This window comes from Macaca thibetana, chromosome 1, assembly GCF_024542745.1.
Source record: "Macaca thibetana thibetana isolate TM-01 chromosome 1, ASM2454274v1, whole genome shotgun sequence".
NCBI classification, from domain to species: Eukaryota; Metazoa; Chordata; class Mammalia; order Primates; family Cercopithecidae; genus Macaca; species Macaca thibetana.
In genome coordinates, this window is record NC_065578.1 from 191,994,373 (window position 1) to 192,019,463 (window position 25,091).

Consider the following 25,091-nt stretch of genomic DNA (forward strand, 5'->3'; position numbering starts at 1 on the left):
GCTTTGTGGGTCACATAGGTTCTGTTGTGACTACTCAACTCTAAAAGTGTTGCTTGAAAGCAACCACATAAAATAAATGAATGAATGTGGCTGTGTACTATTATAAAAATTTATTTACAAAAACAGGTAGTGAGCTAGATTTGGCCCACAGGCAGTAGTAATTCACTGACCCTTGCTATAAAGGCTTGATAAATTTTATTAGTATTATTAATACAATGGCTTACAAAAAATCTTTAATACTTAACAAAGCAATATATTTTTTAACCAAGAACTAAGTATATACCTCATTTACAATTTTTTAAAACAAATTTGCTTATGGGAGCAATGAAGAAAAAAAATCTTGCCTGTAAATCCTGGTATAACTTAATTGAATTTTAAAGAAAAAAATTTAACTACAGAGACTGACATTCCATTGTTCTAGGTCCCTGAGGGAGAAATCCAGGCCAAAATGAAGAACAATGTTCACAAAGGCTTGGTAGAAATAAGAGGAGAAATTTGTTGAAATCTTCAACATCTCTGACCTTTGTTCTCTCTTGGAAGGGTTTGGTTTGGACTCACGACAGAGCTCATTTTACAAAGCACAGTTCATGGAAGGAGCAGCTGTAACAAATGTTCCATTAGGAGATATTTGTCTATTACGTTGCTCAATGTCTATTGACATTGAATTGCTTTTGTTTGTTTTAGACTTCAATTCTAAAAAAAAGTTTGTCTCTCCTAACAGACCAGTATACTTCCTTTTACCAAATGTTAGAGGTTACATATTGTTTATTTAGCTTTTTGCCTTGGTTATCTGTAAGACTGGAGTTAGATACAAGTGTCAATCAATATAATGCTTTGCATCTACTTGGGAGATACACCTTTTTTCCCTCAATTCTTATTTTTCCAAAATGTCAAAGATTATCCTAAATGTTATTGCATAGGTATCTTTCATTGTAAATTCCTTCAGATGCTTTTTAGATCTAGCTGAAATATAAATCAAAAATTATAAATAAAAGTAATTTGGTCATATTTGGCAAAAAGAATGCTGTTTTCTATGTAAAGGGCCTCCCAAAGTAACAGATATATGAGTATAAATAAGATAAACTGTTAATAAATTCTTTATAAATAATGAAGTGTTTTGTAAATAAATATATTACAAGACAACATTATGATCTTTAGTTCTAGAGTTCAACAAACCTGGGTTCCAATTCCAGCTGCCTCACAATATCAGCTGCTCTGAATCTTAGTTTCATCATCTGTGAAATGACTATAATAGCTGTAACCATCTCACAGAATTGTTGTGAGAATTAAATGAAATAATACATATGATGTGCACATAGCGTAATGTCTGGCCTACAATAAGCATTAAACATTTATATTTGTTAGGTAGCTATCATGACATTTTAATTTTTCTAGCAGTATTTCTGTCAAAATATAGGAAATGTGGCTATTTGCTTAGCTCTAAATATGAGGTCCTAAAAGTTCATCTGAGCAATTACTGATGTTTTCTAAATCTATCCTCTCACTTTTTCCTCTAGTAGTTTGAGTGATCCCCGACTGAGCAGATGAAACATGACCTAACATCTGAGAACTCTGTTACCAAGTAGGGTGGATAGAAGACCATCAAAAACATTGTTTGGGAGTCTTAAATATTTACCCACAATTTAAATTGTCTAATAATTTAAACCATGGGCTGCTTTTCATGCTGTGTAATTCTATTATTTTTCCATACAACTCCCGTATATCAGGGCTGGCAGCACTATTTACCTGAGCCGGTCTTTTTTTTTTTTTTTTTTGAGGCGGAGTCTCGCTCTGTCGCCCAGGCTGGAGTGCAGTGGCGCGATCTGGGCTCAGCGCAAGCTCCGCCTCCCGGGGTTTACGCCGTTCTCCTGCCTCAGCCTCCTGAGTAGCTGGGACTACAGGCGCTGCCACCGCGCCCGGCTAATTTTTTGTATTTTTAGTAGAGACGGGGTTTCACCGTGGTCTCTATCTCCTGACCTTGTGATCCGCCCGCCTCGGCCTCCCAAAGTGCTGGGATTACAGGCGTGAGCCACCGCGCCCGGCCACCAGTCTTATTTTATTTTACTTTTTGGTAACTTTCGTGAACTGAGGGAAGCGTGGAATGGCAAAATTGCATGACACAATTTGGTTTTGTACATAGACCCAATTCTGCTAATTCTCTACAATTTCCCCCTCACCTGTACTACCTAACTCTAAAATATATTATTAGAACATGAATTTAATATTTTTTCTTCTAGTTTTTTTTTTTTTTTTTTTTCTTTAGGAGGTAGTGACTGACAAGATAATAAAGCCCAAAGTGTTATGCTGACTAGGACCATTGAAGTTGGCAGAAAAAGGCCACAACAACAGCAACAAGGCCCAGGATTTTCAACAGAAAGGAAACTGGGAAATTAGATGAATCCTTCAGGACCCGAGTCTTTAGTGGCTTCAGTATCCTTTGTTTCTGGGTGAAGATGGCACTCCTGGCTCCTTCCCATTGCCCAGGCCCAGCTAGGCGATACTGATAGGAGTTGCAGGGTCCGAAAAACAGTCTCACAGCCAGTTTAGGATCTTTGAACAAGAGAGAGCAGAAATCTGGCTTCGCACCTATCTCTAAGGCGAGCTCATCCAAGTAGTCAACATAATTGGTCTGCAACGTCTGGCTCTGGCTTTCTCCAAACCTTAGTGAAGAAAGTAAAAAGGGAATATTCACAAAATGTTCTCAGTTTTCTAGAATATTAGGCATTCAAAACTGCTAAAGGAATGAAGGAATGAGTGAATACATGAATGAGTTTTGAATGAATCTCTGGTGGAAAGTATGAGTTTATTGTTCCAGGAGGCTCATATCTCAGATTGAGAATAGGCCCTCAAAGAGCCATGAATTCATGGATGCTCTAGAAATGTGACAAGATGATCACCATTGTTTGGCATTTTTTAAGCAGTGGCAAATCTCCAGGCAAGTACATACTAGTCAGGATGGCGGCAGGGATTCATGAGATAATGCGTATGAAAGCATAGCTTGGTGTCTTGCTCACAGGAGATGCTTAATATTTGCTTGTTAAATTACTAAAGTACCTGGCAGTCTGGATGACATATAGTAGATAATCAATGTTAGGTAAAATTGAATGTGAACAAGAGAAAACTCCCTACACCTGATGTGAACCCCAAATCAACTTTCCAAGGGTACTCGATCACTGTTGAACCTCATTTTACCTCATCATAAAGTACAAATCCTTGAACCTTCACACCAACCCCTTACTAATTTATTTTGATGGGGATTCTCCAGCTAACTTTTCACAGCTATTCAAGCTACTATCACCACCGTCTCATCCCATTCCCTCTCTAACCACGGAGTGTAGGTGGCTTGAGAAGTTACGGAATCTGACATGGGCATCATATAGAACTGAGATGAAATTAAGCCAAGGAGAAGTGCTCTGATTTGGTACAATTCTTATCTTTAAGTATTTGGTTCTTAACCTAGTATGTATAAGAATCGCTTAGGGAAAAGATAAAAATGCAATTTTTAGCCTCACACACAGAGTTTCTGATTCAATCATCTGGGCTCTAGCCCAGAAATTTGCATTTTATCAGGCATCTAGGTGGTTCTTGTAAGTAGCTAGATCACTGTACTTCAAGAAACACTGCTTCATTTAAAGAATTAAAAAATATTCTTACAGGTCAATTCTTTTTTCATTCCTTTTGATAATGTCCATCATCATAGTTCTCTCTGAGGGCAGGTGACACAAGCCTAAGGAATAAAAGGTTGGTTTGAATAGTAAGTTTGAGTCAATATCATTACTTTATCTAGTTATTGATTCTTAAAATTAAACTCTGGCCATTGAACCATGTCATACCAGTCAGGGCTTCTGTGCTGTTGAACTTCATGGGGTGCCACTCCCATAGCACTCCATGTGACGCTGTCCAGGGAGCACAGTCTACGGCATGGACTACAAGATGGAGAGGGCCAAGAGAAGAGGCTGGAAAAGGGAAGCATGTCTGGAAGCCTGGCAGCCATGACTAGCAGTTTGGCCTCTATCCTAAAGGTGATAGGAGGCTGTGGAAGTTTTCTGCATGAAGTGAGAAGATCAGATTTATTTTTTGGAAAGATCTGTCTGGCTGCTGAATTTAGGAAAATGGACTCCAGGGACGCAAGCCCAAAGTTGGGGAGACCGGTAAAGAGGCTGTTGAAATAAACCTGGTGAGAGATGAGAGTCGGGCAGTAGAGATAGGGAAAGATTGATGCAGGAGTTATTATTGTGAGTTCATGATTACATTGCCTGCCCACAAATGTCCCCTGAGCTTTGAATGTGTTGAAATATGGTCAAGTCCCCTTGCCTAGAGTCATCAGACATCTGATACTCAAGCAGTCCAGGCCTAAGTTCCTCACTGAAGCCCTCCTGTCCAGACTTGCATCATTTTCTGCACACCCCCTTTTATTTACAGCACTACTGTCTACCTGGTTTCCAATGCCGGAGATCTGTAAGTCCTCCTTGATTCCTCTCTATTTCCCTGACTTTCCCACACTGAACCAATCATAATGTCCTGCTGATTTTTCCCTTAATGCTTTCTCACACTTATGGCTTCCTTTCCACTTTGTATCTCTGCCCTGGCCCAGGATGCATCATATTTTAGCATAAGTTACTTCAGTAACTTTCTCTTTCATCTGTGAGGCTGTAGTCTTTCCCCACTTTCAAATCTATATTCCACACTACTGATGAAACAATCTATCCAAAGTGTAAATCTGCTAATGCCTGTTCCTTGCTTATAACCCTCCATTGGTGCCCCGGGCTGAAGAGCTTTCTAAAATGCATATTCCAGGTCCCTTGGCCAGTCTTACTTAATCAGGGTCCCTAAGGATCCATCAGATGATTTTCATGTGTAGCCATATTTGGGAAGAACTGATCTATAATTTATAATCTAAGCGCCATAGCATGTCTTACAAAATTCCTGTGTCCTGTCTCCTTCTTCAAGAGTAATCTCTTTTCTCTCTCTGCCTCATATGTCATGCTCTAGGAATGTCAAATATAATGTGCCTTTCCATATGTATCATTGCCTCTATGCTTTGTTCAGGCAATCCCCTTTTCTGCCCCTGAAAAAATGCAGTTATCCAGGACGTTTTCCTTTATCATGTGCCCTCTCCTTTTTCTACCATGATAAGTGCCCTTTTTCTCCTTCCCTGAGCACTCCATATATTACTCAATCAAAGCATTTGTCGTATTATGTTGAAATGGTTTGTTTAAATTTCTCTCAGTCCCACCAGTTCACAGCGTAGGGCTAGGTATTCAGTAATACCTAGCTGAACAGAATTGAACGCTGGAGGCAGGGAGATAACACTGTTCTGAGGAGTATGAAGTGCTACACAGGCACTCAGAAATAAACCTTTTAATAATTTTATAACTTGTAGGGATTTGTGAAGTTGAGCTACTCAGGTATTAAGAGTTAAATTGATTTGCACATATGCTGAGGACGTTTTAAACACCACATAGGTAACACCAGGAGACACAGATGTTTTTCTTAAACTTATTCTCTCACGATTCAAAGAAAAGTTAACATGCACTTAGCTTTATGCCAGTTGAAATTCTCTTGACAGTCTAATAGTTTAAAGGGATGATTGCAGGTATTTATTATGACCAGATTCCTGTATTTGTTAATCTTTGAATTCTCCAGTAACTTTTTAGAAAGCTAATCTTGTGAGAGCAGCCAAGGTTGTCAAACTTTTTCTTGGCAACCGTTTTATCTCAGGCAACATTCTCATCATTATTGATAAACTTCACCAGATCTGAAACACTTAGCCACTCCCCTGCCCACACACTTACCTTTGAAAACTCTTGTCACCCAACGAGCTTGAAGTTCAGCAGTTGGGAAAATGGAACCTAGGGGCTGGATGAGACCAATGCATGCAAAGGTTGACTTCTCCAGGTGAGCTGGGAATATGTACTTATACAGTGAGACCATATTATTCTCTACTTTAACAAGTGAATCTTCAAGGAAGGGAAAAGAGAAACTATATCCTGTTGCAAAAATGATGACATCAATGTTCTCCTCCACTGTTCCATCCTCAAAAATGGCAGAAGTTTCTGTGAGCTCTTTCACTGTAGATTTCACCTTGATGGCTCCACAGAGTAGACGACTTGGGACATCATCATTTAGTACAGGTTCCTTCATAATGTATCTGAGACATACAGAAGAAAAACATTCTGAAGGATCACTTCCTGAGGAATCTTGAACCCTCTTGACATTTTTGGGGTATGGCTCTGAAAATAAAACAGCTTTTCAAATATCTGTAAAACTTTAACTTAACTGGTTGTCTGTGCCAGTCCTTATTTTCTGACTTAATTCTCATGTCACAAATACCTCCCATCAATAAATAAGGGAAAACATGTAGGCGATGTGAGTGAAAGAGATTTTAAAGAAGGAAGCATCCCCTAGGGCTTAGACAAAATCCCTGAGTATTATGGTGGTTATTATACCATTTCTGTTTTTAACCTTTGTCATGCTATCTAGCTTTTATTATTTTGCTGTTTTATTTAACTCCTATTTGATCATAAGTAAGGAAGACAAAATTTGCTAAATTTCTACTACTTTTGAAACCTATGAAGGGATCAATGTGAAAATTAATGTATAAAATTAGGTTTGGTGATATTTGTTAGTCCCAAATATCCATGGAGTCTCTGTTAGTAATAACATGGATGTTGATGCAAAGTCTGCTTATATTTTTTTGTAGATTTGAGAACATTTTCTTTTTCTTTTTTTAATAGACAATACATGGCACTTATGTCCGATCTTAGAATATGGTAGTTACATGGCAGGCATTTGTTAAAAGATTCTGAAGCTCTTCTGTTTTTTAAGGGAAGAAACCTGTAACAACTAAAGCAAAAGAACCATTCATAACATTTGCTTGTGCTTAAATCACTGACATATAACTGACATCAACAGAGATGTGTCTTTTAGCAAAGAAAAAGGAATGTGTTTCAAGGTTGCCCATGGGAAGAACCTTCATGGTATAGGGTTAGCAAAGCATAAATTATTAGATGGAGAATTACGTGTTTCCCACCACACCCCTCTGAAAGGCAGTTCATAGTCTCTTGAAACAGTTTTCTCCAATGTTAGATAACTCTGGGCATTAGAAAGTTCTCTCCTAGTTTTGCTTTCTGGAGCAGCTTGTAACACTTTTGCTTCATCGTCTTAAGTGTTTTTTAAAGGTATACAGAACAAATTTAGAATCCAAACTCCAGGACCTATAAGGTACTCATATTGTTAGATTGTAGTTTGAAATACTGCGTTAGCAATTTGAATCTTTGTTAAGGGAGACACCTTCAGACAACTTTGCTCACCAACGAGTATACCATTAAAGCAAAATAACTCTACTTGTTTTGAGGCTCAAGGCCATAATTTTCATGGTTGAACCACCGATTCATCTGTTGTTCTATCATCCATTTTACAACTGTTCGTGGCAGTACATTGCGGAGCATAGAACGAAACCGGGTGTGGAACACCGAGTCCCAAGGATAACCATCTTCAGAGACACGACTCATGACCCAGGTGCCATGCCTGGTGCTGATAAAAACCTGGCAAGCAAAAAGAAATGCAGTTTAAATTAGGGCATTGTCCCATTTAGGAGGAATCTACTACGAAGGTAATGTATCACATGTGTAGCCCCAGAATTTACAGAGATTCTGTTTTAAAGATGATTGACCTCAATGTAAAGTATCTCCTAAACAGGGGTACCCCATGGCATTTACACTGTTATAGGAAGACTGCAACAAAGTCTTGAGAACTTCATGCAGACATGAGAAAGTCTTTGGGCTAATTCTGATGATGAAATCCACAAGTCTTTCCCATGTTTACAGTTGTGGTTTGCTGCTCCTTAAGAGAAAGTTCCTCCCTCCTCTCATGTTTTCCACCCACCTAAGTTTCTTCTATAGTGCAGGTAGAATGATTATAATCCTTGGAAACATGTGATTATAGCCTAGTGACTACATAAGTATAAGTATATGCATCTGCATATCTCTGGATGGAGAATAACAAGGGAAATAATCTTCCTTCCATACTTAAAAGACTTTATTATTGTGTGTGTGTGTGACAGGGTCTTGCTCTGTCACTCAGGCTGGACTGCAGTTGTGAAGTCATGGCTCATTGCAGTCTTGACCGCCTAGGCTCAAGTGATCCTCCCACCTCACCATCAGACATGACCACCACATCAAGCTAATTCAAAAAATATTTTTGTAGAGATGGTCTCACTATGTTGCCCAGGTCAGTCTCAAATTTCTGGGCTTAAGCAATCCTCCTGCCTCAGCCTCCCAAAGTGCTGGATTACAGGCATGAGCCATAGTGCCTGATATGTATTTTAAAAGTTAAAAACTGTGAACTTATACTGTGATTCTCTGTCTCTTAAAGTGCACATCTGAATCCTCTTTCAGATGTATTCTTCACCTTGTTTACTAAGATTTCTCATTTCCAAAATGTACATTTAATCTCTTTTCAAATGTATATTTTGCTGTGTTTACTGTTACTCCCTCATTGTCCAAATGCATATTTGAACCGCTTCTTAAATGTTCACATACCATCCAATGAGTTTTGTTTAAGGCTATACTTGATAAACACATAAGATTCACTTGCAAGGTAACCAATTTACTTAAGAGGATTGGATATGGGCTGCTTGGGTTTGAATCCAAATCACACTACTGTGGGTGAACTATTTCAATCTGTGTTGCCATAGGTGAATGATTTCAATCTGTGCCTCAGTTTCTCTCTCTGTAAAATGGGGGTATTAACAGTACCTACCTCATGGCATTCTTGTGTAGATTAAATGAGGTGGTATATATAAAGTACTTGAAATATTGCCTGGCAAGTGATAAGTACTGCTAGCTGTTATTTTGTAAAGTTAGGCTGGAAAAGAGGAGTTTCATACAGTGCCTTATGTCTGGAGTGAACCAGAATTTGGAGACAAATTTTGTGGGGATGGGCCTTAAATTCTTAGCTTGTGAAGTAGCACCTACACCAAGCATTCCTGTATTGCTGGTCTGTGTGTGGTATATACCTATGTTCTGAATTTCTCCTGCCGTTGCCCTTAGGCTGACTTGGCAATACTTTGATTAGATATTAGATACAAAAATATTTCCATTAGTGTCTCTTTCCGTTATTTACTGTCCCCTCTTCTTCCTCAGGATCAAACCCTGTTTCAAATGGAATGCTCTACCTGTTTGATTCACTCTTTGTCTGTTGTGACCCTCCCTACAGCAGGGGAGTCTAACCTGCCTTAGTGACACTAGCTGCAACAGCGAGAGAAACATGAGGATTTAGGCTCAGTCTGCTTTATCTGAGACGCATGCTTTAGGTCAAAGGCCAGAGATTTGGTTTTTGGTCAGAAGTATGTAAATGACTGATATGGTTTGGCTGTGTTCCCCCACCCAAATCTCACCTTGAATTGTAATAATCTCCACGTGTAAAGGGCGGGACCAAGTGGAGATAATTCAATCATGGGAGAGGTTTCCGCCATGCTGTTCTCCTAATAGGGAGTAAGTTCTCACGAGATCTGATGGTTTTATAAGGGGTTCCCCCTTCGCTCCCATTCTGGCTCCTGCCACCTTCGTAAAGAGGTGTATTCCACTGTGATTGTTAGTTTCCTGAGGCTTCCCCAGCCATGTCAAACTGTGAGTCAATTAAGTCTCTTTTCTTTATAAATTATCCAGTCTTGGGTATGTCTTCATAGCAGCATGAGAATGAATTAATACAATGATGCAGCACCATCCCATATGATCTTGAATGGTGCTTTTGGATTGTGGTAGAGAGTGCTGTGTCCTTATAAAGGTGAATTTCTTTTAACAGAGCAGTGCACACTCAGAATTTTGGTGAGTTCAGGTGATAATTTCAAGTTACTCAGATGCATGTAGTTCTGTTCCTAGCATGTATAGCTCCTGTAAAGTCTCTGGTTAGTCTTTTCACAGAAGGCTTGAGAGTATATTACTCTGTGTAAAAGGTTTTATGATTGTTATAGATTTATGTTGTTACTCTAATAAATGTTGAAGAGATTAGTGCAGATGAATGATTATAATCCTGGAAATGTATGATTATAACATATTTAGGAGGAATCTACTATGTAGCTGATGTATCACATGCATAGCAACAGAATTTATTGAGTCTCTGTTTTAAAGATGATTGACCTCAAAAGTGAAGTACCTCCTAAAAAGGGGGCACCTAGTGGCATTTACACTGATAGAGGAAGATGGCAACAAAGTCTTTTGCACTCTGTGCAAAAGATTATTTAAGGAGCTGTAAGGCATGCAGATAGAGCCAAGGTAGTTTCTTAATACTGAATCTGGCACCATAAGGCTTTCTGTGGGGCAAGACCAATACAAGGAACTGGTTCTTGCCATCTAAGATTTGATATCTTTGGAATGAAGAGATCTAAGTCCAAATCACTGGTCTGACAACATGTAGTAGTCTAGGATGGATCTTCACTTGGCTGACTGCTACATCAGCTCCTCACATACTGCCCCATTATACACTGTTAGGCTTTGTGGGTGTTCCCAGCATGAAAGAGCCTAGAGCTGGTACTCTCACTTTCCAGCTCTGCTCCTCTCCAGGCTGTCACAGTTCCTGCCCCCTCACTTGTTCTTCACACTGAGATAAGTGACAAGAGGTTTGTTCTCACAAAGTGAAGACTTACTGGGTCTAGTAAATCTCCTTCTGGTGTTAGTGACTTGCTCTGTTCCCAGGCTGGTACTGACTGACACTGACTGATGGATGACTCTGACAGGGCCCAATGTAACCCCTTCATTAACCTGCTGGGCAGGCGTCATGTTTGCTTATAACTTTTGCCGCTGGGTATCTAGAGTCCTGAAAGTGTAAGACTCAGAATGAAAATGATTTGTTGGTTGTGCAGAGGGCCATGGTAAGCCTTGGGTGGCCAGAGATACCAGGCTGAGGGAGCTAGTGTAAGAGTGATTTGGCATCTTGTTCAGGCCTTCTTGAGAGGGGATGCTTTGGGAGAGGACCTTTAGTGATTTTTCTTTCTTTGCCTAGGTCTATCCTTGCAGAAGGAGTTTATTTTTTTGCTATTCCTTACCACCACTGTCAGCAGCAGCATCGTATAATGTTTGACTTTTTGGCAGCTCAGCTGGTGTCATTCCTGAGCAGGTGCTAAGAGGACAGTGGTTAGAAGGCCTCAGGAAGCACCTAAATATCTATGATTTTAATTGAGAGACCTACTATCCATTTAATCTTTTCTTTTAATAATATTTGGGTAACTGAAGATTATATTTCAAATATAATTCAAATATGCACTAAATTTCTAAAAGCCACTCTCCAGAATATGAACAGATTAACCTCTCATTAAACATCCAGGTAGAAACAAGGTGTCTTGGCTGGGTATGGTGGTGCATGCCTATAATCCCAGCACTTTGGGAGGCTGAGTTGGGCAGATTGCTTGAGTTCAGGAGTTTGAGTCCAGCCTGGGCAACGTGGTGAGACCCTCATCTCTACAAATATATGAAAATTAGCTGGGTGTGGTGTGGCATGTGCCTGTAGTCCCAGCTACTCAGGAGGCTGAGATGAAAGGAAGGCTGGAGCCCAGGAGGTCAAGGCTACAGTGAGCCATGTTGATGAAAGGCCTCTTTCTGGAAAATCATCTGGTCAAAAGTTCACGTTTTAAAAATGGGGGAGCCATCGCCCAGAGAAGTGAAATGAATCACTCTAGGATACATGGCTGGTTAGTGACAGAGCTAGGAGGTAAACTGGTTTCTTGACTTCCAGATTTTCTATGATGCCACAATGGGCTACCAACCAACTAGTTAATGAGGATTTGAGCCGTGATTATATAGCTGGGGTTCTCCAGTATAGCATCCCCACTTCCTCCCCTCCAGGTACATGGTAAGCAGAGAGCATCGCACCTGAGCAGCATTCTTACTCAGCTCAACAGCAATATCGGAGCCCGAGTTTCCCATTCCGATCACCAGGATGCGTTTTCCCTCAAATCCATCTGGATGCTTGTATTGGCGGCTATGGAAATATTGGCCTTTGAACCTCTCGATACCTTCAGGGGGAAGAAGAGAGAAGTCTGAGCTCCAGAGCAACTATGTCAAGCTGATTTCAATAAAACTGCATTGCCAGCTTTTCCTTTCTGCAGTCAATTTGTTTTGCCTCTTCTCTAAAGGAGTAAAGCACATAAAGTTTAGGTACCAGACCAGGTGGGGCCTGTAATCCCAGTGCTTTGGGAGGCCTAGGCAGGTTGATTGAGCTCAGGAGTTTGAGACTAGCCTTAGCAGCATAGTGAAACCCTGTCTCTACAAAAAAAAACAAAACAAAAATTAACTGGGCATGGTGGCGCATGCCTGTGGTCCCAGCTACTCAGGTGACTGAGGTGGGAAGATTGCTTGAGCTTGGGAGGTAAAGAATGCAGTGACCCCTGATTGCATCACTGTACTCCAGTCTGGGTGACAGAGTGAGACTGTCTCAACACCAAAAAAAAAAAAAAAAAAAAAAAGGACCAAAGGGGTTGATTTTGATTTCGGAGGTTCTGATAGAGACAAACAAATGGTCATGAATACAGCAGGACCAGATACTGCAGGACCAGATACTGCAGGACCAGATACTGCAGGACCAGATACTCTCTTCTGGCTTCCCATTATACTATTTTGGACTATATAATGACGCTTGACACTTTAATATCACATATTAGGCAGGGTGTAGTGGCTCAAGCCTGTAATCCCAGCACTTTGGGAGGCCAAGGTGGGCAGATCAACTGAGGTCAGGAGTTTGAAACCAGCCTGGCCAACATGATGAAATTCTGTCTCTACTAAAACTACAAAAATTAGCCAGGGGTGGTCATGCACTTGTAATCCCAGCTACTTGGGAGGCTGAGGCAGGAGAATCGCTTGAACCTGGGAGATGGAGGTTGTGGAGGTTGCAGTGAGCCGAGATTGTGCCACTGCATTCCAGCCTGGGTGATAGAGTGAGACTCCATCTCAAAAAAAAAAAAAAAATCACTTATCAGATACTCTTAAATATTTCTTAAGCACATTATGAAGTACTATTATAATTGTGTAATAGTTAGAATACAATTTAGCAATCTTATTTTCCAAAAGTAAACAAAAACTAAAACTAAAAACCAGGAACATAGGAGTTGGTTTCCATATTGTGTAAGTCAGTGACTTGCTGGTGGTTAATCACAGACAAGCTTCTCTGTGTCCTTTCCTAGTTACTATTACACTTCCCAGAAACATACGACTTTATAAAGGATTTGCCATTGACGGTGGGGTTGCTCGAAAGAATCTTTAGATTATTGGTTCTCAAAGTGTGGTCACATGGCCAGCAATATCAGCATTGCTTGGTGTTAGAAATGCAAATTCTCAGCCTCATGCCAGACCTACTGTCTTAGTTTGTCTTCTATTTTTAACAAAATATCTGAAACCGAATATTTTATAGTGGAAGGAAGTTATTTTGGCACACAATTGTGGAGGCTGAGAAGTCAAGGTTGAAGGGTTGAATCTGCTAAGAGCCTTCTTACTGGTTTGGACTCTTCAGAGTCCCAAGGCAGCACAGGGCATTGCATGGTGAGGGAGCCAAGCATGCTAACACGCTAGCTCAGGTCTCTATTCCTCTTCTTATAAAGCCAGCAATTCCACTCCTGTGATAACCCAAGAATCCATTAACTCATTTATCCACAAATGGCTTAACCCATTCATGAGGGCAGAGCTCTTATGACTCAATCACCTCTTAAAGGCCCCATCTCTTCATACTGCCCCATTGGGGATTAACCTCAATATGAGTTTTGGACAGGACATTCAAGCCATAGCACCTATTAAATCAGAAATATGGAGGGTGGGGCCTAGCAATTTGTGCTTTGAAAAGCCCTCCAGGTGACTCTATTTGGGAACAATTGCTTTAGATGAGCAGGTCTTAATCCTGACTATATATTAAAATCACCTGAGCAAACTTTCATTGCTCTAACCCTACTCCATAGTGTTTGAATCTTTGGGGGTAGGTCCCCAGGCCATCAGGGATTTAGAAGTTCCCCCAGGTGATTCTAATATGAAGCCTGGCCTACGAACCACTATATTACCATTTTCCTGAGGGCCTTGGGAAAGAAGTGTGTTCTCTGAGGAAAGACTTGGGTGGACCAGAACAGGTGGATGCAGGGTTCTATTCTTGCACTTCTCTCCCCATCACTAACCTGCAGAAGCATTTCTTTCTAGGAGTGCTCCCCTTGTGTGTGAGAATGGACCTGTGGAAAAGGCTCGGTGTTTGACAGGGTAGAAAAAGGCCAATGCAAGCACACGACTAAAAGGGCCTCTCCAACAGAGAACAAGTTTGATGTGCATTCTCTAAAATTCTGCTGAGGATTTAGTGACTTCCAAGGAAGTTGGCTCTGAGTTCTATGTGTGATGAAGACTCAGAGGCCGATAGAAACAAAGATGCTGTTTGGTGTCTTTCATCTTTTTAGCTCTATCTCAATCTTATTGAGCCAAGTTGTGCCTAGTTGCAGCAATGAATCCTGCCTGTCAATCTAAACTACATATAAAGTACCTGGAAACCTACTCCAAAAAGCTGGGAATCCCTGCGGGTCTTACCTGGAAATGACTTCAGTGGGATATGAGGTAGAAAGTGGTGGCCAGTGCAAACCATAACTGCATCAAAGACAGCACTCTGCTCCTTGCCATTGCTCTGAGTGACAACCTTCCATTGGCCAGAGGATGAGAAATCTGGACACTTTCTCACACTAAGGACAGTTGTCTTGAAGAAACAGAGAAGGCATCATTGAGAATTACTCCAGGATAACATGGGCCAAGTGTGTCCTTCTCATCGCTGCTTCGTGCAAGAGGCCTGACTCAGCAGTGGGACCAGTCTGTTAAGGGTGTTGAATACTGAGTAAGGACTTGAGAGAGAAAAGAAAAACAAGTTCTTATGAAAACTGTCAGAATCCAGATGGAGTCACTAATGTTAAGAAACCCGACAAATAGAAGTGGGAAAGGCCAGAAAGAGTGGGTTCTCATGGTGTGTGCCTGGTAACAAAAAAGACTACAAAAACCACCACCTTGCAGAAAGACCATTATAATCTTACACAAAAATGACTTCTACAAGAACATCTGCTCAGTGACTGTCCAATCTTGGACTGGCATCACCCTTGTTATTGCTCTTTATATTTATATAATTATTTCAAAACAATTATGTAATTGTATTTTTCCCCCATTTAAAAACTTTTGTCTTCCTTTAACTCCCTGAATATACACATAGTTTACCATGGCATGTACATTCTCATTACAGTGCTCTATTACAAAATAAGTTTTTTAAAAGAACTTCTGTTTGTTATTTGATAGTCTGAACAAGGAAACCAATAATTCAAGCGATCATGCAATTGGCATATGTCGGGAACGTTAAGTGTAATAACACTACTTTTTGGGTTTTACATCAGGTTGTTATATTTCAACAAACACTTAGAATGGGATAGTTTATTCATAATTGCTTTCATTATCGAATAACTTTTCTATTTAAATACCTGGACCAATGTAGAGAAACCCATTTCCCCAAAAATACCTTACCTGGAACTGAATATATTTTAACAGATCAAATTTTTTGGCAAAAATCCTGAAATATTCCAGAAGTTTAGAATTATGCAGGAAGTTTGGAAAATCTTCGGGCATTGGAAAGTCACTAAAACAGGACATTTCTTTGCTGGTGTTGGTAACGACAGATTGATAGATGCTTGCTCGGCCATCTTCCACCTTCTCCTGAAGGATCAAATACAATAGTGATAATTACACACTCAAATTTTTTGTTTGTTTTTTACTCTTCCTACATCTAACCCCTGGGTGATGCAATTGTCTTTGGTTGCTGTGGTGTGATGACAATGTTTAGGTGATGAGTGCAGTCTATGTGTTCCATCAATCATTCTGTGATGACACCAGTTTGTTGCCTGCCTGTAACACTCACTGTGAGGGGTAGGAGTGATGTGGCAATGGTGAGGTTGGGCACAGGGACAATTATTTTGGCACATTGCAAGATATCAGGATCCTGGGTCTCTACCTATTTAATGCCAGTCTTTGGGACAACCAGCTTACTTCCTGAATTCCCCTTGGGGAGGCTGTATACACCCACCAGCTCTTTAGAAACCAGTAAACCCTGGGACACTGGGCAGAGAACATAATAGAGAATTTCAGTATTCTAAAATGAATACTTTTGGAGGAAGGGAGTTTGCACATTTTGACACATTTTGATTTGAATCCCTTTACACAAATCAATCATTGTCAAGTGATAAAGGTGAGTAGCACTGATATCTTATTTATTTATTTATTTTTGAGACAGGGTCTCACTCTGTGGCCCAAGCTGGAATGCAGTGGCATGATCATGGCTTACAGCAGCATCAACCTCTGGGCTTAAGTGATCTTCCCACCTCAACCTCCCAGGTAGCTGGGACCACAGGCATGTGCCACTACACGGGCTATTTTTTTTTTTTTTTTTGTAGAGATGAGGTCTTAACCATGTTGCCCAGGCAGGTCTAAACTCCTGAGCTCAAGCAATCCACCCACCTCGACCCCTAAAAGTGCTGGGATTACAGGCATGAGCCACTGCGCCCAGCCCCAAGACCAAATAATTTTACAAGTAGCATAGAGTAGAGATAAATAGGAGGGTTCTGGAGTCAGACTGACTGTGTTGATGTCCTAATTCTGCCACTCATGGCTTCGTGACCATGAGCAAGTTACATAGGTCAGTTTCCTCATTTTCCTCTATAAAATGGGGCTCACTAATAACTTAAACATGCAACAATTGTTCCAAGGCTTTAATGAGAGTGAATAAAGTACTTAGCAGAATGTCAGGCTCGAAATACATACTTAAGAATATTGATCTCTTTTCTATTATTATTGGCCACTAGAGTTAAATTTACTAAGCCAGCCACAGTTTTGAATCAGTTAAACTAAGACGGTTATACTACAGCCAAAATGCTAGTTTTTAAAAGACCCAACAATTTGGCTTGAAAATGTGGTTGGCTCCTCTATCAGGTCAATTTTAAGGGAATTTTGAGTGATGAGAAGAGCTGATTTGATGTCTGAGGCCCTACGGTAATCTTAGGGCCGGGGCAAACTTTGGGAGGTTTTATTTTACTTGTGTAGTCTGTCAGCAAACAATAATGACCTCACAATTCTTTCTCTGAAGATCAAGTGATAATGCTTTCTTTTTTTTTTTTGAGACAGGATTTCGCTCTTGTTGCCTAGGCTGGAGTGCAATGGCATGATCTCGGTTCACCGCAACCTCCCACTCCTGGGTTCAAGTGACTCTCTTGCCTCAGTCTCCTGAGTAGCTTGGATTACAGGCATGCGCCACCATGCCCAGCTAATTTTGTATTTTTAGTAGAGGCAGGGTTTTTCCAAGTTGGTCAGGTGGGTCTGGAACTCCCAACTTCAAGTGATCCCCACCTGCATCAGCCTCCCAAAGTGCTGGGATTACAGGCATGAGCCACTGCGCCCTGGCCAAGTGATAAACTTTCATTGTTGGGTTAATTGGTAAATAGCAGCTAAAAAAAGAAACCCTTGTCTTTATATGTACTTCTTTCTACATTTAGTTTGCTAAAGTAGGTGTCTGTGTATTTAGAGAAATCTGGGTAAAATTGGCCTAGTTTTCCTAGTTATGAAGAGATGATTAACATTGATTTAATAGACAAGTATGTATCAAATGCTTATCCTGACCAGGGCCTGGGCTTGGAGTTAGGGATAAGATGCTAACCGTACAAACATAGTTTATATCTTTATGGAGCTTATTGTTGTATTGAATTAAAATGCACTTGAACTTAGAGACGTGAAAGTGGAGATAGAGGGTTTATTGTCAATCAAGAGGAGGACAGAGACAGTTTTCAAAACCGATATATTTAACTCACATATTTACTTAAGTACTCGTACTGCCTGGATAACATTTAAGCATAAATATAGATAGTCTGAATTTCCTTATATATAGAATTTGCCATAATTTTTTTAACATAAATGATCATATAATAAAGAATTCTTCTAATATAGAATTTTCAGAATGTCAGAAAACTCTAGCAAACCAAGTTAATTCAGATAGCACTTATTTAGAATTTATGATCTTTTGATCACGATCTGAATTGAAGTTTATGTTTGACTTCATGACAATGAAAAGGTTGTAAACTAAGTTTAAAGAAGATTATAAGGGTAATATTTAATCTACTCAAGGGAGCAAATTTATAAAGCAGAAACAGATTCACTTATTATAAATGTGAATTACAAAAACTTACAAATTAAACTTTTTGTTTATGAAACATCATTATATTGACCCTTACCAATCAATAATTTTGCTTTCATGGGTAGTTATCATAAACAGTTAGAAGTAATAAAATGCTTTTCTTTAAAAATACTCTGTGATTCTGTCATTTCACTCTTTTAGATGGACCTTACATCTATGTGCTCCATTACTCGAATTGAATATGTTTGAAACTCTTCTTACTTCCTTGTCCTATAGTTAGAGGCAAAATTACAATTCTCAAATGCCAGTCAGTCGACCAGTTGCATTAGAAGATGGGTCCAGATATGTGGTGGCACAAGGCTGTAATCCCAGCTACTCAGGAGGCTGAGGTAGGAGAATTGCTTGAAGCCGGAGAGTGGAGGTTGCAGTGGGCAGAGATTGCACCAGAGTCCTCCAGACTGGGTGACAGAGTGAGACTCCATCTCAAAAAAAAAAAAAAAAAAAAAAAAAAAAAAAAAAAAAAAAAAAAAAAAAAAGGCCCAGATTCCTGTATTTTAGAAGTGCTCCCTAGCTGCTTCTGCACAATGAACTTTGTGAACCACATCTCTGTTAGAGTATTGCTATCTTCTGTCATCTTTCACTAGGCTGGTGTCCCCCTTGATCACAGGCCTTGATCACTGATAGAGACCCCTAATTAAGCTCCCTGGCTCAGGTATTTCCCACCTTTTTTTCTGCTGCTTTCAGGGTAAAGGGTATACACTCATTGGCAATATGTTTGGAATATTGGATCTTGGGGGAGCCGTATTTTAAGAGAGAAAATGATATTTCAGATTGAACTTAGAGGAAGAAAATCAAGATTGAGATATGTCTAGAGAGTATTATGTGAAAATTAAAATAACTAAACATATACATCTGGAAAAGGAGGAGATCAAAATCCAAATATTAAAAGAAAACCCAAAGAAAAAAAAATGTACATGGTAACTCCCACGTGACTACAAGGTATTAGGAACAATAAAGGAAGCAGCAAAGGTTAGTGGCTGAAAGATGATCATGTTTTCCTCTATCAATACTTCAGCAAGGTTATTAAGTGTGAGAGCTCCAAAATTATAAACCCTCATTTTTTTTCCCCACCACCTATGTTCCCCTGAGCAAATTCTTTATCTGAAAACTGTTTCTTTTTAATATGTAAATAAAGATAATAATACGTACTTCCTAGCAGTATTGCGAAGAAAAGAAGGTGACGCTTGCCAAGAGCTTCCCATTGCTAGAAAGAGCTAAAAATACCTACCTGTCCCACGGTCCATATGTGCCACTAGGGGGTGCTGGAGAGTTTGGAAGAATTCTGTGTTGTCTGGGTTGGGCATAGGACAAGGATTCTTAAATTTACTTATTTATTGTTAATTTGTCACCACCAAATATGTTAAGTAATCTCAGAAGGATTTGTATAAATATAAAAATTAATAACCCATTTTAAACATTGCTTCTGGATGGTAGAGTAGTGAAGAGGCAGTTTCCCAGGGAAGAGCATGGGGCTCCCAGCATCCTTCCTGAAACTCAGTCACCTGGTAACCAAAACCCTCACATAGCCCTACTGCAGGCAGCCTGTGAAATTTTGCTTATTTTATGTTTCACTCTGAAGGGAGACTCTTTGGACTCTTTGACTTCGTTGAGTGGAGACAATAGTTTACATTCCTCTATTGGATATAGTTTTAAGAGGAATTTGAAATGTGATACTGTTACAAGTTCCACAGTTATATACTTAAACTTTAATATTCAATAAAGTCTAATTAGGTTTTAATCCAGTTTTTCTAGTGAATAGGAAGGTATCTCTAATCTGAAATTTTAGATACTGGCAATAGGATAGTTAGAGAAGTATTTTACTGAAGAAAATACCTTCCTAGAATTCATCAAATAATATTATTGGCAGACTATTCAAGCTCACTCTCATCTCTTTTGCTGACAATAAGTCCGTGGGATGTGAGCTTGCAAGGATTTTGGTATACTGGGGGAGGGAGGTTGTGGAGCCAATCTCCTGCATATACCAAGGAACAACTGTAATTTCTACATTTCTTGTTTAGGTTAAGAATCTACCGGCTGGGTGCCGTGGCTCATGCCTGTAATCCCAGCACTTTGGGAGGCTGAGGCGGGAGGATTACAAGGTCAGGAGATCGAGACCATCCTGGCTAACACGGTGAAACCCTGTCTCTACTAAAAATACAAAAAATTAGCCGGGCATGGTAGCAGGCGCCTGTAGTCCCAGCTACTCGGAGGCTGAGGCAGGAGAATGGTGTGAACCCGGGAGGCGGAGTCTGCGGTGAGCGGAGATAGAGTCACTGCACTCCAGTCTGGGCCACAGAGGGAGACTCTGTCTCAAAACAAAAACAAAAACAAAAAACTCCCAACTGAAATCTACATGTGAACCTAGAGTGGACAAAAATATCTTTGGTTAAGACAGGAATGACCAGCACATTATATCACCATCCCAGGAAAAGCTAAAATGATGTTAATCACCAGGTTTTAATAAGAAATGAATGTGATTTAAGCTGTTTTCCTTTTTGCAAAGCTACCTGTCTTACAGAAGAATACATTTCTCCCTTCTCCATCATTAACTCTGAGTGTGTTTAGATAGTAGAATGATCAGATTTTTAAATTAGGTGTTTGTGTAACAATTACCAAACTTAAAGGATTCATTTGAGATGTTTATTAAAAACCCCCAGAAGATTTTGATTCAGTAGGTCTGGGATGGTGCCCACGAATCAATTTTTTTTTTTTTTTTGGTGGCAGGTTTGTTTAACCAAAGGAGTCAATATCTTTAACAAACTCTGCATGGCTGGGAATGGTAGCCTGGGCGATAGAGTAGGACCCTGTCTCAAAAAAATATTAAAAAGAAAAGAAACCCTCTAGGTGTGGTTTATGGTCATATGTACTTGAGAAGCCTAATGTTGAATGTTAAAAAAGATCCCTGTTGGCATAAGATTAAATTTGAACTGACAAAGCACGTGCAGGTCCTGGATCACCTTGCTATCCTCCTAACTAATCAGCCTGCAGTGAGAACCCTTTGCACGGTCTCTGCTGATATGAGTTTGATTTTCATGTAGTCAAACCTTTTGCTCCCATCTGGAATATTCTTACGTGTTTTAATATCTCAGAGATACCTGATTACATAATTAAACTTTTGAACATAAACTTTTGTTTAATCTTTTACATATGTGTTTTAATATCTTACACATGTGTTTTAATATCTCAGAGATACCTGATTACATAATTCTAAAGTCATTGCTTTTGGAGTCTGAACGTAAACTTTTTGTTTAATGGTTGTAAGTCAGGGCTTATCTGTTTAGAAGTCATAGAGGCCCTGGTTTGAAGGCCAGTTCCTCCAGTTGTGTGGCCCTGGCCATCTCACTTAACCTCCCTCACTTTCAGTTTGCTCATCTATAAAATATATAGTTATTGTTAGTAGCTAACATTTATTGAATATTATAAGTCCCAAACTTAGGTTCTTTATACGAATTATCTCCCTTAATCTTCAAAATAGCACTATGAGATAATCACACTTTCCTGTTGTTATATCCATTTATAATTGAGTAAACTGAAACACAGGATGTAAATAACTTGCTCAAGATCTCACAGTTAGAAGGTGGTAAGCTACTACCTATTGAGAAGTTGTGGGAAGGAATAATTATAAATCCTTAGAGCTGTCTATGCAACTTTCTAATTTTTATACAAATTGTGAAGGACAGCGATATGGTTCAGCTCTGTGTCCCCAACCAAATCTTATCGTGAATTGTAGTTCCCACAATCCCCACGTGTCATGGGAAGGACCCGGTGGGAGGTAATTGAATCAAGGGGGCAGCTACCCTCATGCTGTTCTCACAACAGTGAGTGTGTTCTAATGAGATGATGGTTTCATAAGGGGCTTTTCCCCCTTTGCTCAGCTCCTCTCTCTCCCATTGCTATGACTGTAAGTTTCCTGAGTTCCTCCCCAGCCATGTGGAATTGTGAGTCAATTCAACCTGTTTCCTTTATAAATCACCCAGTCTCAGTATTTCTTCATAGCAGCATGAGAATGGACTAATACATACAACTAGCATTATCAATATTTGGTTTGATTAATAGAATACATTTTAATTAATAAAACATATTTAACAAAGAGTTTCACAGCAGTTATACTAGACTGTCTTTGATAAAGCTCAGTAAACAAACATGGTTCATTTGTCAGAGAAAAATACTAATGATAAGAACATGTTCTCTAAAGAAGAATTTGGTTCAATAATTGAAGCAGAAGTGATATCTTGAAGAATCCCTGTTACTTCTATTTTTGTAAAATGTTCTCTAATATTAGTGTATTACAGAATGACAAAAGTATGGGCTGTAAGACAATTGCTGAATCCAAAAGAAGACATATTTTACATGCCTGGGTCAGCTACCTGGGTTGGGTTAGTATTGACCAGGGGAGAGATGCCAGCCTATGACTTCAGTTCCATTATGGCCACGTCAATAAATAGAAATAAAATCTGATCAAAGTTGTTTAATAACTTCTCAATATGGCCCATCAGTAACCATGATTCACCCTGAAATAACACAGCCTGTTCAAGACCCAAGAAAATCTCACTTACTTTGAACCTCCACACTCCTCCAATATCTTCAGTTCTCTCAAAGCAAGTGGGCTCAAGTCCCTCATCCACACAGCACTTCAGAGAAATCAGGCCACTGACCCCAGCTCCGATCACAGCTACTTTCTTTGCCATCAGTTCCTGTCAAGGAGTTGATCAATCGGCATTACTTAACTAGGACAACAGGTAAGAGAATCCTTATGATGTGGTCAGGTAATTGGCTTTAAACATTGTAGCAGTGGTAATTTAATAAGCAGCACTATTGAAGAAAGAGCCAGTCAAAAATCCTGCTCTCTTCTTGCCTTTGAGAAAAGCTGAGTTGTCTTATGGACTTTGTTGCACACCTTGCTTACATCTAGCTTTAACATTTAAAAGCGACGCATTCAACAAAGCCAGACTATGCAGTAACATACTAGGTATGTGAGCCAAATTTCCAGCTAGAGTTCTGAGCTTTTCCTTTTCAGCTGCTTTCCCCAGCGATCAACCTTACCTTTGTTTTTGCCTTTTGGCACCGTCTCTTGACAGAATAGTTTTCTCCCTTGGTTGTGTGCTGGGAGGCAGTTGGAAGCGTTTTTAAGAGTAGGAGGTGGCTGTGAGAAATGGGAGGAGCTCCGTCTCCTCCAGCATTCTTCCAGTTGAAGCTCCAAAGACTTAGCTAGAAGTCCTAGAATTAGGCAATAGGTGCATGCTCTGAGGTCAACAGTAGTGATGCAATATCTTTACAGTAACAGCATATACTCTTACACAGTAGCAACATATACTCTTACAGATAGTTTAAAATCCTTACCGATAGATACTCATACAGATAGTTTAAAAGTCCTTTTTATAATGATGTAATAAATATTCACAAATGAACATACAGGGATAAATAACCAGAAGGTTAAGATTACTCCTAACCTCACCACCCAGAGGTAACTGCTGTTGATGTTTTGGTATATCCTTCCACCTATTTATAGATACACACACACAAACAAAAGTGCAACAGCAGTCTAATTTCCAACTTGATTTTTTAACTTTCTAGTATATCAATATTGTGCACCTATAGCAGGATTTTTCATGGTTGCATGAATCTCGTTTAGTTGGTGGTTTAATTATCTAACAAATATTCAGTTCTTATAGTTAAGCACTATTTCTGGCAGATTACCATGCCTGGATGAACAAGACAGATTATGTCCCTGATCTTATGGAATTCACATTTCTGTTCTGGCTTAGTTTTCATAGACTTGATGATTTCTGGGTCCTAGCATACTGTGTTCATCTTTTCCTAGATTGCTCACCCTGTTCAGACTCATACCTTATTTTGATTTTTCTGCCTGTGTGTTTGGTGGCTTAGATGAACCTAGTGGGACTTCTAAGATCTTTCTATCCACTGCTCTCTTTTTGCCTTGATATAGAACTGAATAATTACCTTTGCTAACAATTTCAGTTATTAGCATGCTAAGGAGACTAGCAAGCCCTTGTATACCTTACGAGTCTAACTGATGAGGTAAAGAACTTTATTTTCCAAACCGAAAGACCAGTTTCTCTAAGGACCCTGAGACATTTTACATAAATTTATTCAACAAATATTTACTGAACACTTCCTACATACCAGAAACTTTCTAAGTACTGCAGGTACAGCAATGAATAAAAGAGACAAAACACTGCCCTTGTGAAGTTTACTTTGCAGTTGAGGGAGCCAGACAGTCCATCAATAAAATAAAACAAGTGGTGATGACCACTATGGAGAAAAAGAAAACTGGAAAGGGAGGTCTGGAGTGCAAGAGTGAAGAGTTGTTCTATAATGTCAAATAAGATGTTCTAGAAAAACATTTTCCCTGAAATTTCCCAAAATAAATTTGGTCTTGATAAAAGGCCTTCTCTCTGTAATAAGTGCAGCAACTCTAAGACAACACTAACAGATACAACAAAAGTGATGATCAATGACTAAGGAACAGAAGAGCTGAACACATTTCTCAGTTAAAATGAAAAAAGGCCAGGCACAGTGGCTCATGCCTGTAATCCCAGCAGTTTGGGAGGCCAGGGTGGGGTATTGTTTGAGCCTAGAAGTTCAAGGTCAGCCTGGGCAACACAGTGAGACCTCATCTCTACAAAAAACAAAACAAAATCAGCCAGCCATGGCAGCATACACTTGTAGTCTCAGCTACTTGGGAGGTTGAGGTGGGAGGATTGCTCAAGGCTCTGGAGGTCGAGACTGCAGCAAGCTATGATTGTGCCATTGCACTCCAGCCTGGGTAACAGTAAGACCCTGTCTCTAAAAAATAAGTACAAAGGATACAAAAGAAAAATTTAAAAAAAAGAAAAAAA

General features: G+C 39.6%; 1 protein-coding gene across 1 annotated transcript; it reads right to left on the reverse strand.

Annotated features, from left to right (window-relative positions):
• Positions 1-95: 95 nt before the first annotated feature.
• On the reverse strand, positions 96-23,419 carry FMO2 (flavin containing dimethylaniline monoxygenase 2). Its single transcript, XM_050783746.1, has 9 exons — positions 23,275-23,419; positions 22,788-22,925; positions 15,519-15,707; positions 14,550-14,712; positions 11,871-12,013; positions 7,348-7,547; positions 5,796-6,151; positions 3,655-3,727; positions 96-2,660 (listed from the first exon to the last, which is right to left on the reverse strand). The coding sequence occupies exons 2-9, from the start codon at positions 22,917-22,919 to the stop codon at positions 2,309-2,311; spliced, it is 1,608 nt and encodes a 535-aa protein (XP_050639703.1). The 5' UTR covers positions 22,920-22,925; positions 23,275-23,419; the 3' UTR covers positions 96-2,308.
• Positions 23,420-25,091: the final 1,672 nt, after the last annotated feature.

Coding starts and splice junctions, on each gene's coding strand:
- FMO2 (XM_050783746.1), bottom strand. CDS start 22,919: ATGGCAAAGAAAGTAGCTGTGATCGGAGCTGGGGTCAGTGGCCTGATT. Junction 12,014..14,549: donor CCCACTGAAGTCATTTCCAG/GTAAGACCCGCA, acceptor TTCCCCCTGAAG/GTATCGAGAGGTTCAAAGGC. Junction 6,152..7,347: donor GGCCTTGAGCCTCAAAACAA/GTAGAGTTATTT, acceptor TGTATGTCTCAG/ATACATTATGAAGGAACCTG.